This window comes from Mastigoproctus giganteus, chromosome 3 (assembly GCF_048544385.1).
Source record: "Mastigoproctus giganteus isolate SK-2022 chromosome 3, ASM4854438v1, whole genome shotgun sequence".
In the NCBI taxonomy this organism is placed as follows: domain Eukaryota; kingdom Metazoa; phylum Arthropoda; class Arachnida; order Uropygi; family Thelyphonidae; genus Mastigoproctus; species Mastigoproctus giganteus.
The window spans coordinates 192,311,515-192,331,310 of NC_143577.1; the positions used below are offsets into that span (position 1 = coordinate 192,311,515).

The following is a 19,796-nucleotide window of genomic DNA, read 5'->3' on the forward strand; positions in this document are numbered from 1 at the left end:
AGTCCGAACACGTGCTGCCACCAGCCAACATCCATTTACTGTCCAACTTCAAACCCACAGAACCAACTTTTCGTCTTCCTCATTTATTCATTCAACTGCCGTTTTCTGGAACAACCTTCCTTCATACGTATTTCCTGAAAATTACAATCTACAGAAGTTCAAGTCCGGTATCAACAAATATCTTCTTTCGTCTTCTCAACCTCCAACCCAAGCACGGTACTAAGTACTATAGGTTCTAATACCTCTCGTGTTTGGGGTTCTCATAAAAAAAAAAAAAAAAAAAAAAAGACCAGACATAACAACCACCCTATGCTGGCAGCAGTACCCTTCACGGGGTAGAACCCCCTTATCAGGGAGAAATAATATAACAACAGTAATAATAATATTTTTAAAATAATAATAATGAAATGCATTTCTATACATTTCATTTTTACCTCATAGAACTTTTTCCTTATGGAATATTTACCAACTTATAAAACAGCTATATATGAAAGTTTCTCATTAATCCCCCCCCCCCCCAAGTTAACAGCACACCAAGCAATGATTAAGTAAATTTTTTCATAATGACAAAAGTTTTTTGTTCCTTTTTTGGTGATTACAGAACTCCATTTCTAAAAAATTTATAGCAAGAGAATAAAAAATTATCGTATTTTTTCCCCATTATGACATCTTTAAATATAGTAAAAATAAAGTATCTTATGAAAACATAAAAATAAAATAGCTTATTAAAAAAAGTTATTTCTTTTTAACTTTTTCAGCTTAATTATTAATTCCATCCTGCTGGTTATTGCTGCACTTCATTTTTAGATAGGGAAACAGATGAGGAAATTATAATTTCCTAAGATTCCCAGAACAGAGTTTTTAATGAAATTTTTTTTTATTACTGCCAAATCCTGTGTTTATAAAATTAATATTACTTTTAGAAAAAATAAATTAACCACCATTCATATTTTAAGTTACAGCATGATTCTATGCAAACACAGCTACATCTAGTCTTGCTGACTGACTGTTCAGGGTATTTCAAACATACCAAGTGCTATTTAGCCCTTAATTATTCAAGGGCTACTGATTCTTCTGAAACGATTTTATTGACATTTAACCCTTTTGTGGTACCTCTGAAAGATACTGAAAATCACCACTTCACTAGGTGTTTCATAATTTTTGGGGTGGGAAAAATTTCAAAAATAACTGGAATGTTTCAAATACCCTAAGTGACCACTCAATAATCAATTACGAGTTATCTTAGAATGAGATATAGAGTAAATACAGAATAAATAAAAATATCAACGACTAGCAATACAGAGAAAAATTACATTAGGACATACCCCATATGTGTTGATAGTGCAATGATGCCATTAAAAACAAAAGTAAACTGGGATTTTAAAAGAAAATCCTGCACTTCTTGCACAACTCCTTTCATAACTTCATATGGTACAGTAACATATTCGGGAGGCCATACAGTAACGTCAAGAACAAAATAAACCTCTTCTGACATATGATTTGCAATTGTCCATGAAAGAGGAACTCTTAACTGTTCAGCCAGTGCCCTACAAGCAGCTTTTTTGAATTCTTCAGATGTGCCAAGGTTACTTGTCTGAAGACTTGCCACAGTTGGCGTGTCAAATTTAATAAAAATCTGAACTATATCTGAAAAAACAAATGAAAATAAAACTTCTTAAAATCTTGTATAGCACAAAATTTATTACATACAGAGAACAGTGATTTAGTGGCAAAAAAGTAAAGTGAGATTCCCCGTCCCTATTTTTTTGGCCACACCTATCAGATATCCTTTCCAAGTAAAGAAAATTTCCCCAGCAAGCATAGAGAATGGACAGTTAATAGTACAGAAGAATTGACTTGCACTACTATAGTGACCTGCACACCTCCTTGGGCATACCAGATTTTAATGAATAGTGGTGATGCAGGATGGAGGCAATTATGTTTTTTTTTTTTTTTGAAAATTACATTAAGTCCTGATATCGATGGTTGATATCCACTGCTTGGTTTAAGTTGATTATACATTTATTTGGCAATATGATAAGATGCCTATAGTCACGTTTGTATATATATATATATATATATATATATATTTATTTTTTATTTTTTTTTTACCATTTCTGAGAGATATTAGGTTGTTTAGAATAAGTGCAAAAGCAACTAAGGCTAGTAAATATCAGTTATATCTAATCTGTAAGTTGAATATATCCCACAGTAATTTTGGCTGTTTTTCAGAATGAAAAACAAAGCAAGCATTTGACACCATGACCAAGTTGATACCAACTTGGTCATGGTGTGAAAAGTCCCTAAAAGCTGTTCTTGTTGAAATGGAATTAAAACTAAATAAAACTCTTTATAATTTATTCATGTTTTAAATTTACATAAATAAAATCTTAGTTTGTATATTCAGTTAAATGATGGGTCAGTTCTAGGCATGGATTGTTTCTTTTTGTTTTGTTTGTTTTTAGTTCTTGCACCAAAGCAACCATGGCCATGAACGATCACTGTAAATTGTAAATATTCTAAAGCCAGTTTTCCTGGATAATAGGATTTGAACCCAAGCCTTTCCACATGGTGTAGAAGAGCAGTGATCATAACCACAGTGCTAGCCAGATGGGCTGAAACACTGCCTACTAATTCAAAATTTAATAAAAATGAAAGTAGATAGCATATGATGTTCTATGGCATACAGAAATTCTGCAATCAAGACAAAGAAGTGCATTATATTACTCTTTCATGTAAAATTCCATACATGATTGCCATGGTCAAGCCCATTGAATATAAATCATAAATTATTTAAACTGACTTTTTCTCCTAATCCATAACACATTTAGTTTCTAGTAGCTTAATGTAATATAAGAAACATCTTTCTTATTTAAAAAAAAAAAAAAAATCATCTGGTTTAAGTCATTTTATGATATGTATATAAGTTATAGTATTCAATAGGTTTGAGAATGTTATTTCAAATGATTTATGGTCTAGGGGCACTGCCAAAGCAATTAAATTTTATGACCATTAAAATGTATAGTATGTATAGAGGCTGGAAGAGATCAGCTGATAAAACATATATTCAAGTGAATCTACAAAGTATACAATTAATTATTAAACCTAAAATCCTATGCTAATGAACTCTGAGTTATAATTGTTCATTATAAAAATGTATTAAAGGGCAGTTTTTGTTCAGTACATAGATTTCCAAGCCTAGAAGATGCTAGAACAGTAGAACAGAAGGAAAAGAAAAGAAGGAAATAGACATGAAAATTACTCCTGCTACAAAAATTAAGAATAAATTATAAATTATAATTAAAATCATAAATTAAATATAAATTAATGGTCAGAATTGTATTAATTTATAGGGAAGGTCAAGATTTATGCAAGAAGCCAAAATATATAAAAGTATAAAAATAAAGATTTGCAAGTTCTAAATGGTGGGGACACATTAAAACAGCAACATTCATTAAGACCAAAAAAAATTAAAAGGGATAGATTATCACAGCCAGAATTATCAAGGGACTTCACCCATCATAATCTACCTGAAACACAGTGTTTCTTACCTCCATACCAATGTAGGCAATAAAGGTCAAAGTTAATTGGCAAATGACTAGTAAAGGATTTTATAATACCATCATCACTGATAAGGAGGGTGTTCACAATGCTATGTAAATAATAAAAGATTTTAGTTTATTAAATAATAATTAAGGTGTACCTGAATACATAACAGGATGAGCTGAAATGCATAAAAGTATGTCTATACAATTGAAAGGTTTTTATATGACAGTATCACCTGTAATGCTGGGAAGTGTGGAAAAAGGGAAAGGAACAACTAAAGGTAAAAGAAGGCAAAGATAAAAAGTAAATTGCAAATTATGCTAATGATTTTTAAGCAGTTGCAGAAAGCAGCTCAGTTTTCATACTTTTCTGTATTGGCCTTCCCTATGCATTAATATGAATTTATTATTAATACAGGGTGTTCGGAAAGTCACTGTGCACTTTTCTAATCATATTTTGTTTATATGTCAGATTTTGAACCCAATATGGTTTTAATAACCAAAGAACGTGTATGACTCGTCGAACATGTATTCCGAGAAGGTGGTAGATACACACATGTGGTGCGACAGCGATTTGCTGACAAATTCCCAGATACACTTGTTCCACATCGCAATACAGTTCGTAACCTTGTCGATAAGTTTCGGGAAACAGGAGCAGTGGATGATGTCAAACGCTGTGGAAGGCCAGAAAAGCTATCGGAGGAGAAACTATGATATTTCTGACAGTATGCTGCCGAGTCCATCAAAAGCATTATAAAAGTAAGCTCAGCAGCATGATATTGGACTTGGAACTGCTCATAAAGCTCTCCCCATACAAAATAATGGCAGTACATGAACTGAAAGCAACTGATCATGAAAAACGAATACGCTATTGCAGATAGTTTAACTGATTTATCAAAGAGAATACAGCTAATGTGTTGGATGTGACCTTTTTCACCGAAGAAGCATGGTTCCATCTCTCGGTTTATGTTAATTCCCAAAATTCAAGATTGTGGTCATCCGATAATCCTCACACTTTGCACGAAACACCCCTACATGATTTCAAGGTTGGTGTGTGGTTTGCGATTTCCAGACGTCGAATTGTTGGCCCTATTTTCTTTATGAACACAATAAACAGCGAGCGCTATTGTTTGGAGATTCTTCACACCTTCATCGGTCAGATGACAAGTGATGAAATCAATTACTCATGGTTTCAACAAGATGGTGCTACTGCCCATACATCTCACAGATCTATGCAATTATTAAAGGAATGTTTTGGAGACCGCATTATTTCGACAGACGTGTGGTCCCCACGCTTACCAGATCTAAATCCACCAGACTTTTATCTGTGGGGAGCAGCAAAATCTCTATACAGGATAGGTGGTAAATGCATGAGGTGATATATATTTTCTGTGGTTGTCATACAACTGACATAGCGTAGCTGCATTTTTACTTTCCAGTGAAGATGGGCTAGTTTCATGGGAGGCCTACGTGTTGATGGAAGAACAGTTTAGAGTTGAACCTGATTCCATGTTCTCAATGTGTTGGCACATTGAGAACCAGGACCCCATCTTGTGGGTCGGACAGTTACACTCCTGGTATGCCTGAGTAACATTGTCAATTCTAATTTTTATGCCCTGTGAATTATTTGAATAGTCAAGGAGAATTAGGATGCAACTGAAATCCTATTTCTTTCCTCACTTTGCCTCTTTTAGCCTCAGCTTATTACTTACCCTCAATTAACTCCCTACCCCCCTCTAATCTTATGTATACAATTTGTGTATATATTTATTCAGTTTGTTTGTTTGTTTGTTATTTGGTTTTTAGGAGCATTAGCAACTAAGGCCATATTTCTCCGGGGATGTGCAGTGGTCATTCCCTGACCTTTCCGCATCCTCCGTATTTGGTGGTCATGGGCTCGAACCCCGGTCTAATCAAGAAGCGTGTGCTACAGACTTGCTGCTCCTGCCCACCTGGCCACGGAGGCACCTATTTATTTAGTCTACTATCTGTTGGGCTAGCTGTTATTCTGCCAGTAAGCTGGTAAAATTTTTAAAAATTATTACAATTTTATTATTACTTTTTCTTAAGGGCCCAGTGGCCTACTATTTTCCTGCCATTACTGGCAATTAGCAATCAGAAACAGATAGCTTTTGCTGATTATTATTTGGATGTATTGAATAGTGCTAGTCCTGGACAACGTACCATTCAATGTATCCTACTATAATAATTAGTAATAATTTTGGTAATAATATTTTGGTTATTTTATTAATTTGTTTTTTTAGGGGCTTCTCCTTTGGTTATATTTCAGGACACTCATACCTTTTCTTTCTGTATTAACTAGCTCGTTTTCCACTTTTCTTTATAATGTGCATAGCTTTGTTCTCCCCCTTTTTTTTATATATATAATTCTCCATATTTTCCTGTTCTCTAACATCACAAGTTTAATGTAATGTTTAATCATTTATTCAATGACGTTAATCAGTTCTGTTAAATTTACTTTACATGGATGGGATCTATCCAGTTATATTAAAGGAGGCGGCAAAGCAACTAAGCAAACCCTTAGCCATAATTATGAGAACATCCTTGGACTCGGGGGAGGTCCCCACGGACTGCAGATATGCAAATGTATCCCCAATTCACAAAGAGGGGATCGAAGGGTGACACGATTAATTATAGACCAGTTAGTTTAACTTTTCTGTTCCGGGTAAAATAATGGAGTCACTGGTTAAAGATGCATTGCAGGATCATCTAGACAAGACTGCAGCAATAATTCAGACACACCATGAGTTTGTTAAGGGAAAGTCTTGTCTGACAAATTTGATAGGATATTATGATGTGGTTACAAAGGAACTGGATGTAAAAAATAATTTTGATATCATATATTTGATTTCAGGAAAGCTTTTGACACTGTTGCGCATGGAAGACTATTGTACAAATTGGAGCAGAAAGTCACAAAGGAACTGGATACAAAGAATAACTTTGATATCATATATTTGGATCTTAGAAAAGCCTTTGATACTGCTGCACAGATTGGAGCAGTCTGCCATTGAAGACAAATTGCTGCTATGGATAAAGGGATAGTTGAGTGGGAGAAGACAGAGAGTGGTAATCAATGGCCACTGCTCTTCGTAGACTAATGATATTAGTGGAGTCCCTCAGGGTTCAGTGTTGGGTCCATTGTTGTTTTCTGTATTTATAAATGATATTGATAATGGTATATCAGACTTAATGTCCAAGTTCGCAGACGATAAGAAGATTGGCAGGGTTGTTAATGACAGTACACTGCTGCAACAGGATCTAGAAAAGTTGAGCAGATGGGCTGAGTGGTGGCAAATCAAGTTTAACATTGACAAATGTAAAGCACTACATATGGGAAGCAGTAATCCCAGAGTAATATATCAACTCTGTGGTACCACACTGACAGTGGTAGAGAATGAAAAGGACCTGGGAGTAATTTTGCAGGCAGATAAGAAGTTTTCTGAGCAGTGCAGACGGTCTGCAAGAGTAGCTCATGTTGGAGTCCTCATTTTAAGAAGGATGTAGAGCTGTTAGAACGAGTACAGAGAAGGGCAACAAGATTAGTGAATAGAACAAAGGGTTGCTCTTACGAAGAAAGGCTTAAGTTTTGCAAATTACAGTGTCTGGAGACTAGGCACCTGCGAGGTGATCTGATTGAGGTGTACAAAGCCATGAATGGTTTGAGCATGCTCAATGCTGATGGGACTCTTTCACTTGGTCAGAATAATCACCTGAGAGGGCATAAATTCAAATTGAGGAAAGACTGTTGTAGGATAGATGTGCGGAAGTTTGCATTCAGCCAGTGGTTGGTTGATTGCTGGAACAAACTTCCATTTGTCGTAGAAGTTGATAGCTTAAATAGATTGAAGGCAGAAACTTGGCGCCTCCGTAGCCAGGTGGGAAGGAGCAGCAGTCCGTAGCACACGCTTCTTGATTAGACCGGGGTTCGAGCCCATCACCACCAATATGGAGGATGCAGAAAGGTCAAGGAATGACCACCGCATTTCCCGGAGCAATATGGCCTTAGTTGCTAACGCTCCTAAAAACCAAATAAAACAAAACAAAAACAAGCAGAAACTTGACAAATATTTGCAGCGAGGGAATGGGTGAAATAAGGGTGTTTTTTTTTTTTTTTTTGGCTGATGCTATATAAGCTTGCTTTCTTGCATCATGTGCCCTTGCTAATGCTAATGAAAGCGGTAGAATTTAGACTTTGATTAGAATTTGAAGGCATTGTTAAGGAGTGTACTCGGTCAGTTTAGTGAGAAAAGGGGAGACTGAAGCCTGGGGGGGGGGAAACAGATAGAAGAATAGGGATGATAGAGTAGGCATCCCTAAAGAGGTCAGTGGAGCTGAGCCCCACCAGGCGAAGTATGGGGGGAGGAGACAGGTCTCTGTATCCTCCCCTCCCTGCCTGGGGATGGTGTTTTAAAGGGGACCGGGTTAGAGTACCCAGTTCAGATCGGCAAATGGCATGTCAGCAGCAAAGCTGCAGTATGTCTTCGTCGGTTGTTGTTATTTGGTTTTTAGGAGCATTAGCAACTAAGCCCATATTGCCCCGGGGATATGCTGTGGTCATTCCCTGACCTTTCCGCATTCTCCGTATTTGGTGGCTCGCTCGAACCCCGGTCTAATCAAGAAGTATGTGCTACGCACTGCTGCTACTGCCCACCTGGCTACGGAGGCGCCGTCTTCGTCGGTGATGGTTGTCATGTCCATGTAGTGTCGAATCCGGTAAGAAATTCAAACTACCCATCCCGCTCTGGGGTGGGATATGTTAGCTTGCAGCGGGAGCCCACCAGGTGAAGGGGTGGGAGAGACACACATTTACTTTATTCATAATCTGCAATATCACTCAGCACCTCCGTAGCCAGGTGGGGAGGAGCAGCAGTGCGTAGCACATGCTTCTCAATTAGACCAGGATTCAAGCCCATGACCACCAAATACGAAGGATGCAGAAAGGTCAGAGAATGACACTGCATATTCCCGGAGCAATATGGACTTAGTTGCTAATGTTCCTAAAAACCAAATAACAACAACAACATTCTCAATCTACTTGCATTCATTTTTTTTTATACTTTTTTTCTTATATTTTATAATTTTTTTCCATATATATATATATACAGTGAAACTTCTCCTAACGGACATTTTCAAATTCCCCAACTCTCCTCTATTGGTTTTAACGTGTTTTCAGCTTCTGTCTAGCAGACATCCTCTGTAACGGATGCGGACAGGCAATCTGCACTGTTTCGTTTAAATTAGCACTTAATTTGATCTCCCCATAACGGACAGCGGGCGAGCTCAAGGCCCTTTTTATAGGAACTTTTCTTCTACGTATTGCCTCAATCGTGTGTTTATTTTCTATTTCCGATTCTCTGAATTTTATCAAGGTTTACGTTGTGGTTCTAAACCCTTTTTCAAGAATTTTAAGGCATGTGTAAAACTTCTGATGAATTCGGTGTGTGCAGGGGAGGGGGAATTTGGTCGGCCTTTCATCTTTTGAGTTTCAGTTTTCAGTTTTGTTCAGTGTCGTGTGAAGTGCACAATGTCTTCTCGTAAAAATTTAACTTTAAAAAATAAAGTCGAACTCATTAATGCGTATGATCGGCAAAAAAAGTGTTCGCAATCTTGCTGCAAAATTCAAAATCGGGAAGACGCAGGTAAGCGACATCCTAAAGGGAAAAAATGAACTGCTCAAACAATTTTGGCAACACAGAAATGATCAGGTTCAAAAATCATTCCCGAAAACCGTTGGACTTCAAATTGTCAATGTTACGTATGAGTGGTTTTGTCGCGCATGTGCTAAAAAAATTCCCATTAATGAGCCTATTATTAGGGAAAAGGCTTTGGAGGTTGTGAAATCTATGGGAGTAAATGAGTTCAAAGCTTCTGTGGGATGGCTAGACAAGTTCAAAACCCGGCATAAAATTTCTTGGAAAACCGTAAGTGGTGAAGTTGGATCTGTTGATACTGGGGTTGTAACAGAGTGGACCATCAAATTGGAAGATTTATGTCGTGATTTTGAAGCTAAGGATATTTACAACTGTGACGAAACAGGGTTGTTTTTTAAAGCTCTTCCTGAAAAAACAATGAGTCTAAAAAACGAAAAGTGCCAGGGCGGAAAAATTTCTAAGGAACGCTTGACTGTACTATTGTGTACAAATATGCTGGGAGACTTTGAACAACCTCTTGTTATAGAAAAACCACAAAATCCTCGTTGTTTCAAGGATTTGAATCTTTTGAATGTTGAATGGAAGTCTAATAAAAAAGCGTGGATGACACGAGATATCATGAGCGAATGGATAAGTCACTTTAACCAAAACATGATTTGTCAAAACAGAAAAATTATTCTTTTCGTGGATAATGCTGCATCTCACCCGCACATTGAATTGTCCAACATTCAAATCATTTTTCTGCCACCAAACACAACTGCAGAGTGTCAGCCCTTGGATCAAGGGATAATAAAAAATTTTAAACTTCACTACAGAAAACGTTTTAAGACATCTCACTGCAAACATGAACGATGTAACATGTGCAAGTGACCTTGCAAAGAAAATCAGCATCCTAGATGTGATTCAATGGATTTCCTCTTCAGTAAACGCAATTAGAAAACAAACTGTCGTGAACTGTTTTGTAAAGTCTGGCTTCTCAAACGCAAAAATTGAAGTTGTGAACAGCAATGTGGAGCAACAAGAACTTCAACATCTATTGATAATGTACGATACTTCAGCTACAAGTGACCCTGGCTACAAAGATATAGACTCGAACCTCACTACAGAAGATGGTGCTCTAGATATCAACGACATTATCGATATTGTTCAAGAAGTTCCTCACGAGGATGAAGAAATGGAAGGAGGTCATTCTGTCGAAGAACATATTAACGGCGAACCACCGATGAAAATGGAAGAAGCGCTCGTACAAATCAATCGTTTAAAAATGTTTTTCGCCGATGAAGAAGATACTGAAGGACTTTCGATGGTTTCTTCACTCCAAACAAATGTTGAAAACAAAATTATCAGCCAGAAGAAGGTGCAGAAGAAAATAAGTGATTACTGTATGTATTTTTCTTAAGATAAAGTCATAATATGCATAACACAATTGTATGTATATTATTTACAAAAATATTGTGCAAAATCTGTATATAATTTAATTTTACATTAAACGTTTGACGATTTTTCTTTATCTCTTTTGTATGTAATTGTATATTATTTACAAAAATATTGTTCAAAATCTGTATATATTTTAATTTTACATTAAACGTTTAACGATTTTTCTTTCTTTCTTTTTTTTTTCTCTCTCAGACTTCTTGTCAGCGGACACTTCTCTCTAACAGACAAATTCTCGTTCCCCATGGCTGTCCGTTAAAGGGAAGTTTCAATGTATATATTTTTTCCCCTCACACTCATTCAGGGGGGGGGGTGCAATGATGTGTAATGTAAATTTAAATACTAGTTAAAACTAGGGTTAGTGTGTACTTAACTGTAGCATTTATGGTTTGGGTTCTTTTTCTCACACAGTTACACTTTCATTCATTCTTCTGGCTTTCATTTCATTTATTCGACTCTTGCTTTCTGCACTGCACTCTCTGGGCACCTCAACTTACTGTAATTCTTCAGTTGTGGTGCAGGCCTAGCTGCAAGATTTTGCAGGCCGGGGAGAATGCAGTGTTTGTGTGGTTAGTAAATGCTTGTTAGTATAAAGTAATGTAAGTTATTCCCAATCTTGGCCAACCACATTTGCTCTTCCACTCATTCCCATTCACTCTCTCTTTTGCTAGGTCACTCTTTCTTCCACCAAAACTGCCATTTATTCCCTTTTACCATAATTCCTGGTTCACTCAGTGCCCAATCTATTCACTCTGTCTTTCATTCATTCTACATTGCATCCCCTTGCTACCAGCTTACTGATATTTTTCAGCTAATCTGCTTCCCTAGCTGCCTGTACATCTTTCTCCCCTACACGGTTACTTATTTGGTGTGGGACTCCGGGTTCCTACACATGGCAGGGTAGTCCTGCGGAGTTTTGTCATGTCAGATTTCTGCCAGGGTGCAGAATACTGCTACCCTGACAGTTTTTAAGTCATCATCTGGGCATGGTGGGAAACTTGGGGAATTTTAACTATTCATTATTGTTTAATTGCTGGAGGGCTGAATTGCCATTCTTTGTATTGTTCTGCACACTGCGAATACTTTCTGTGTGAAAGATGTAAAGGCTTTATAATTTTATTCTATGATGAAGAGATGTTCTTCTCCCCTGGAAAGGGGGCCAATCTGTGTTATTAGCTCTGTACTGGGGATGTCATATATTATACATTCATATAGAATGTGTGCCCAGTCTTCACTCTCGCACAGGTGCAGTTTGTGTCATCAGTCAGCCCTAAGGAGGTTAGTTTCGCCTTTAGGGAGCTGTGACCTATCAATATAAATGTTGTAAAAAGTCCAGGGGCATACCACTTAGGTAGCTTAGGGCTAACCATTGACACCCGTGGCAGAAACTGTTTGATAACCAGACCTCTGGTTTCCTGCTCCCACTTTGTTTGCCATAGCTCATGGAGCTTTGTGGCTATTTTTTTTTTTCATATTTTTCTTATAGATTTAAAAAGGACTATTCCCTAGAAATTCTGTGAGTGTGCCCTTTTTAAATCTATAATATAAGCCTCTTTTGGCTTATATTATATTATAGCTTCCAGGTAAAGTGGGAGAGCTCCGGCCGGCAACTGTAGTGCAGGTGTGCTTACCATGCGACATGCTTTGGTAATAGTGAATAGCATTGTCCTTTGTATCGATTCTAATTTGTTCCTATTTCTTACTACGGCCGAGCGGGCGAACTACGCACCGGCTCCATAGGTGATAACAGTTAAGAATATTGCACGGTATATGATTGCCAGGGTCCTTCTTTTGAGTCCCCAGTCTGCTTGACTGATCCTGGCAATCGTACCTGCATAATTTCTCACTTTCTTCGCCAAGTAGATCAAATGGGGGTAAAAAGTTAATTTTGAATCAAAGATCACTCCAAGATATTTTAGTTCTGTTACCATTTTTATAGTAGCCGTGTTAATTTTGATTTGTGGACATCTTCTTATGTCCAAATTGCCTTTTAGAAGTATTTGTTTGGTTTTTTCAGGCGATATTTTGAGCATGTGCATTTGTGCCCACTCCTGCAGCTGCAAGAGGATGGCATTTGATCTTTGCTCTACAACCACTCGCGTGTTACCTTTTACAAGGAAAATCATGTCATCTGCAAAGGCCAGGCTTTCCACGGGGCCCAGATCCAAGGCCAGAAATTCATCCAGAACAATGTTACAGAAGAAAGGGCCAAGGATTGAACCCTGCGGGCAGCCTTTATTCACAGGGCGTGTCAGTTCCTCGAACCTTGTGTGTGTACTGAGACACTTCTGTCTGTAAGGTAGTTGTTTATTACCTTATAGAGGTTTTGTGGGGCATTTGCCTGGCGGAGTCTCCTAAGGACACTAGGCCACCAGAGTGAGTCAAATACCCCAGAAAAGTCAATGGAGATTGCTAGCATATATTTCTCCTCTGTGTTTTTAACTGTTGTCAGTAGGTGGTGTATGGCATCCTCTGTAGAATTGCCCTGCTTAAAACCATACTGATTGTTGGAATGTAAACCTGCTTCTGTGTAATATTGAGCTAATCTGCTATATATTAGCCTTTCATATATTTTCCCTAGTAAAGGGAGTAGAGCTATTGGTCTATATGATTTGGGATGAGTAGGGAGTTTTTCAGGGTTTTTGAGAATTAATCTTAACACTGCTTTTTTCCATATTTTTGGGAATATACCTTCTGTCATACAGTTATTATATAGTGCTATTAATTTGTCTGGTGCTATTTCCGCTAATTTTTTGATAATCTCAACCTCAAAGAGATCAAAACCTGGGCATTTATTGTTTTTGGTTTTAGATAGCGCTATTTCTAAGTCTTGTATAGTAAACAGAGGTTCAATATTGCCATTATCATATTCAGTGTTTTCTTTTATAATGTCTAGCTGGGTGGGGGAATGATTCCCAGTTTCAGTCTGAATGATACTGTCTAGGATGTTATTTACAAAATCTACCCAACACAGGGTTGGGGTTCCATCTGGTTTGACAGTAGTTTTAAGACATCTCCTCTTGGCAGCTTATTGGTCACTATTCTGTCAACAACTCCCATCATTGGGAGTTGTTGACAGAATAGTGACAACAAGCAAAGCAACTAAGCAAACCCTTAGCCATAATTATGAGAGCGTCCTTGGACTCAGGGGAGGTTCCCATGGACTGGAGATGGGCAAATGTATCCCCAATTCACAAAGGAGGATCGAAGGGTGACACGAGTAATTACAGACCAGTTAGTTTAACTTCTGTTCCTGGTAAAATAATGGAGTCACTGGTTAAAGATGCATTGCAGGATCATCTAGACAAGACTGCAGCAATAATTCAGACACAGCATGGGTTTGTTAAAGGAAAGTCTTGTCTGACAAATTTGATAGGATATTATGATGTGGTTACAAAGGAACTGGATGCAAAAAATAATTTTGATATCATATATTTGGATTTCAGGAAGGCTTTTGACACCGTTGCGCATGGAAGACTATTGTACAAATTGGAGCAGAATGGTATTAAGGGTAAGTTGCTACAATGGATAAAAGGATGGTTAAGTGGGAGAAGACAGAGGGTGGTAATCAATGGGTGCTGCTCTTCTTGGACTAATTTTATTAGTGGGGTCCCACAGGGTTCGGTGTTAGGTCCACTGTTGTTTTGTATATTTATCAATGATATTGATGAAGGTATATCAGGCTTAATGTCGAAGTTTGCAGATGATACAAAGGTTGGCAGGGTTGTTAATGACAGTAATGGCAGTGTGCTACTGCAACAGGATCTAGATAATTTGGGCAGATGGGCTAAGAAGTGGCAACTGAAGTTTAACCTTGACAAATGCAAAGTACTGCATATGGTTAGAAGTGACCCCAGAGAAACGTACCAACTGTGTGGTACTACACTTAAAGTGGTAGAAAATGAAAAAGACCTGGGAGTAATTGTGCAGGCAGATATGAAGTTTTCTGAGCAATGCAGGCAGGCTGCCAGGGCAGGTCATGGGGTTTTGTCAATGATATATAGGAATTTTGCTAGCAGGGAAAAGGAGGTGATTATCCCTCTGTATAAGGCAATGGTCAGGCCACGCCTTGAGTACTGCGTACAGGTCTGGAGGCCTCATTTTAGGAAGGATATAGATTTACTTGAGCGTGTACAGAGAAGGACAAGATTGGTGAGGGGAATGAAGGGATCCTCTTATCAAGAGAGGCTTAAGTCTGCAAATTGCAGTGGCTGGAGACTAGGCACCTGCGTGGTGATCTGATTGAGGTGTATAAGGCCTTGAATGGGTTGAGCACGCTGAATTCTGATGGGATCCTTCCACTTGTTCAGATTACGAACCTAAGGGGGCATAAATTCAAATTAAGAAAGGACAGATGTAGAATAGATGTGCGGAAATTTGCCTTTAGCCAGCGGGTGGTTAATTGCTGGAACAAACTTCCATCTGTCGTTGTGGAAGTTGATAGGTTGAATAAATTTAAGGAGGAACTGGACAGGCATTTGGAGGGAATGGTGTGATTTTTTTTTTTTTTTGGCTGATGCTGCATAAGCTCATACACTTGCTTTCTTGCATCACATGCCACTACTACTACTACTACTACTACTTGTTCACGAGTGTAACCTCCATCTTCAATTATTTTAGCAAGTTTTTGTGGAAATGCTTTAGCAACTGTTTCTTCAGTAGAAGCCGTTTAACCTTTAATTTTTATATTATGAAGAGCATGTCTTTTAATAAACTTAGCCAGTCAACCATTGCTTGCATGAAATTCATATTTTTTTCTTGATTGAGATGGAGTATCTGGCTGCAGTTTAATCTGTTCATAAAATCTCAATGCTGATTGCTTGATGGAATTTCCATCAACTGGCATTCTTTTTTGTACATTATCTTCTATCCACATCACTAAAGCTTTTTCGGCCTTTTCTAGAACATCTCTTGTGTATGATGATAATTTTGCACTCGATTTTGTACCAGAACATACCGCTTTTCTAATAGCCTCTTCATTTTTCTTTATAGATCTGATCTCACGGACTCCAAAATGCTTACCCACAGCCGTCGCACCTTTCCCAGTTTGAAGACTATCTAAAATTTGAATTTTTATATCCAAGGAAACGGCTTTCCTTATTTTTTTGGTTATTGGCAACATCATGTGAGGGCTGGATTAAAATCTTCGGTTAATGAAATGAAAGTTTGAAAATTACATACAATGTAGCTTACCATTTATTATTTCTTGGCAAAATTATTAATTTTATAACGCAATTTTTATTTTGATTTCACTTAAAAAATGAAAATGCAAAAAATGCTGTAACTGTGTTGTCTACTCAAACACCAAATTCAAACTGCTAAGAACTGCTTTTTTTATGCGCAGTCAGTTATTTAATTCGGGGAATTTCCAATAAATGAAATTCGTAAGAATTTTCTAAGTTGATACGAGAAACCAAATTCAAACTGCAAACAACTGCTGTTTTTTTTTGTTTATGTGCAGTCAGTTATGTAATTCAAGGAATTTTGAATTTTCTTAATTGAAACGAGAATACAGTTCTACAAAATTCTCAGAATTTTCTTGAATTACAGATTTTTTCCTGACTTAGACTTTAGGTTGGTCGCGTAAAAGTGAATAAAAATCACATAAAAAAAATTATTTTTGATATCCCAATTTGTGTAAAAAAAATTTGCATAAAAAGAGGTTTAGATGTATAGTCAGTTCGGGGCACCTGCCTGCTTCCTGGGTTTTTTCCGTGGGATAGACAGAGTTGCTGCTTTTGTTAAAATGTTTGTAGTCAGTGCTTGCTCATCCGGGCTACAGTTGCCTGACCTAGACCACTCATTTTCCTGTTTTTGCAGCTCAGCTGCTGTATGTTCTGCGAAAATCTGCCAGTTTGCCTTTTTACGGTTATATCTTTTGATATCCAACAGGGAGTGTTGGGTTGTTTGTAATTGCCTGTTTAGTTTGAAAGAAATGGCTCTATGATCTGATGTGGTCCAGGCTGGCTGGACATACCAGTCTCTGATTTTATAAGCTATTGAATTTGTGGCAAGAGTAACATCAATGTCACTCTCCCACATGGTACTGCTAAAAGTTGGGAGGTTATTTGGTTGGTTTAGCACTTGAAAGGGTGAGGTGGCTATATAGTCTGAAAGTATCTGGCCGTTGTGTGTGCCTGCTCTGTCTTCCGTACGGCTATGCCATAAGGCTGACCGGCAGTTAACATCAGCACACACACACACACTATGATATTTGCAGTAGGTAGCAAGTTTGTGACTACTTGTAGGTATTCTGGATTTATATCTTCACCTGGTCTAGAATATAGTGAAATAATGTAAAACTGTCCTACAGCACTGGTGATATGGGCACACACTGCCACAGAGGTGACCCACCTTTGTGACTGTAAGGTCAGTATTTTTAACTACTATTGCTGTAGAAGGGACACCTGCGGTGTATTCTATTATTTTATAGCCTCTTAGGTATCCCTGAACCCTACCCATAAGTGTGTAGGGCTCCTGGAGTACCAAGATATCTATATTATTTTCTTCTAATTTGAGTTTGATCTGATCTACAACAGCTCTTGCTCTTTGAGCATTCAATTGGACGAGATTGATTTTCTTAAATGATATTGAAGAGGAATAGAGGATGTAATATCAAAATTTACAGATGATGTCAAGATAGGTGGAGTACTTAATAAAAAGAACCACGCAGAGCTTCTTCAGAATGACTTAGACAGATTTCAGGGAAGGTCAAAAAAAGTGGCAGCTATGTTTGAATGCAGCAAAATGCAAGGCCATATACTTGGGGAATAGCAACCCCAAAACAACATATACTTAGTGGGGTGGTGGGGTACCAAGCAGTGTAGCCAGGCAGCAAGTTAGGCCCATGGTGTCATATCAATGATTTATTGAACATTTGCTTGTGGAGATGAGGAGGTCATAATTGCACTGTATAAGGATATTGCATTCAAGTATGGAGTCCACACCTAAAAATTATATTCAGCTTCTTGAAAGGGTCCAAAGATGGGCAACTTGCTTGGTGATATCAGCAAAAGGGCATCCATATAGGAAAGACTGAATATATATGGGTTACATAGAACCTTAGAGGAGACTTGATGAGATGTATAAGACTCTGAGAGAGTGAAATAAAATGAACGAAAGTGAAATTTTAACTATTAAGATTGCGGAAATAGGAATCACAAATTCAAATTACAGTGAAAGAGGTTTAGACTAGATTGCAAGATATTTTCTTCTAGCCAATGAGTTGTTAATTACTAGAATAAGTTATTGCCATGAATGGTTGAGGGTGACAGCTTGGGGAAATTCAAAGGTTAACTAGATGGATACCTAGTTAAGAAGAGAGTCAAATAGGTAACCTATTTATTTATTATTATTTTTAATTAATTTTTTTTGGCTTGTACACCAAAATTCTAGGGTTACCTTGCACCATATGGCTAATGCTAATACTAATGTTAATCCTCCATTAGTATTATTACCAAAACTTGAGATATACCTCTAAATAAATATGAAAAAAAAAAATTTTTTTTTCAAGCTAAGCATATAAATATTTTCAGTCTTTGTGTTTCTTTAATTAATTCCTTCCCTAAGCGTCAGGTTCCTACTCTCATTTCTTAGTGGACTTTCTCTTATGTCAAAGAGTTGTACTGCTCTACCCTCCAGTGTTAATACCAAACTACCACTATACTGTTTAACAATACAAAAAAAAAAAACTTACCTTTTGTGAAAATATAATCTGAAAACCTATCAGATTCCTTACGAGTGCCTGATATAACAGATTCTTCATTAATATATGTAATAACTTTTTTCTTTCCTTTTTTTTTTGAATGTGTTCTGGTATATTCAAACAAAAATGCTTCCGATCAGGACAAAGTAAAGTTGCATTACCATGTTTTATCTACAAAACAAGAAAATGACTCAAACAAAACTTCAAAGAATACATTTTATACAAGCAAAACACAATTTTCTCCAGATTTTTATTAGTTCAATAAATGTAATTGGTATTAAGATATTATAAATTCGGAGTCTGATTCATTAAAATCTATAGCTACTAAGTATTCCCAAAAATAGTGCAATATTTAATCACTTTTAACTCTTAATGATTAAGTAAAACTATTAATTTGAAATAAAGGATTGTACTTAATTCAACCCTTTTTAGATTTTTTTTTTTTTTTTGACATTATTATAGAGCAGGGGCTCCCAAATAATAGGCATACCCATCTGGGGACACACTTGGTTTTTTTTTGGAGGTAACAATGCTTGTTTCATGAAGTACTTTTCAGTGCAAACGCATCATATTAGTACACAGCTAAACTCTGAATTGTTGAAATATGTTAAGAGCTTTAGCCTTGAGGCTAAAGCCCTTAACATATTTCAGTCTTAATTTATATTATACACCATTGGGCATCTCTCATATTGTGGAGTTATACTTCATAACTGTTTTGTCATCATTGCATCACTAGAGTACCTACCCACCCACCGAAGAAGGGCCAAATAGCCCTGAAACGGTGTCGTCTGGGTGGTGGTATCCGCTGAGAATAAGTAACAACAGTCTTCTCCTTTGGTGAAGCGTTACTTAATCGAAGTAGTGCAATATCATGGCAACTCTTTGTGAAGGTGTTCACAATATGAGATATAACTTAAACGATGCCGCTTTTGCATATTTTTGCTAATTCAGAGTTTAGCTGCGTACTAATATGATGCGTTTGCACTAACTTGTACATTGTCTAAATCTCTCGCAGCCTGAGGCTAAAGCCCTTAACATATTTCATGAAGTACTTTTTTAACAAAATATCGATAAGCCATCTCACTAATCCAAGATGAAGAGTTTATTTATTTCTATTATTTGTTTTATTCAAATTTATTTATATGAAACTGAAATATAAATCAAAGATTGAAATATAAATTAACTTATAAGTGTACGGTAGTTCCTGACTTTACGAGTTTATTCGTTCCTAGCACACTCATAAAGTGAAAATTCATAAAGCAGGAATTTATTTCCCATAGATGTAATGTTAAAATAGGGGTTACATCCTCAACAATGAAATTTGACTGTAGTAATGTTAAATAAAGGTCAACAAAACAATAGTTTATGCTTAAACAACAATTTATTTATCCAAAGAATGAAAACAACTTTAAAATCAAGCAAATTATAATAATAAAGAAA

The 19,796-nt window shown here is 37.0% G+C and overlaps 1 protein-coding gene across 1 annotated transcript in view; it reads right to left on the bottom strand.

The window, feature by feature from the left end:
• Nucleotides 1–19,796, bottom strand: part of LOC150088529 (ciliated left-right organizer metallopeptidase-like) — a 189,946-nt gene that overhangs the window by 23,283 nt on the left and 146,867 nt on the right. Inside the window, exons 15-18 of the mRNA XM_090370219.1 lie at nucleotides 18,348–18,527; nucleotides 5,016–5,161; nucleotides 3,552–3,652; nucleotides 1,326–1,647 (exon numbers count right to left, since the gene is read on the bottom strand). Coding sequence (XP_090226345.1) covers nucleotides 1,326–1,647; nucleotides 3,552–3,652; nucleotides 5,016–5,161; nucleotides 18,348–18,527 — 749 coding nt within the window. The remainder of the gene's footprint in view (nucleotides 1–1,325; nucleotides 1,648–3,551; nucleotides 3,653–5,015; nucleotides 5,162–18,347; nucleotides 18,528–19,796) is intronic.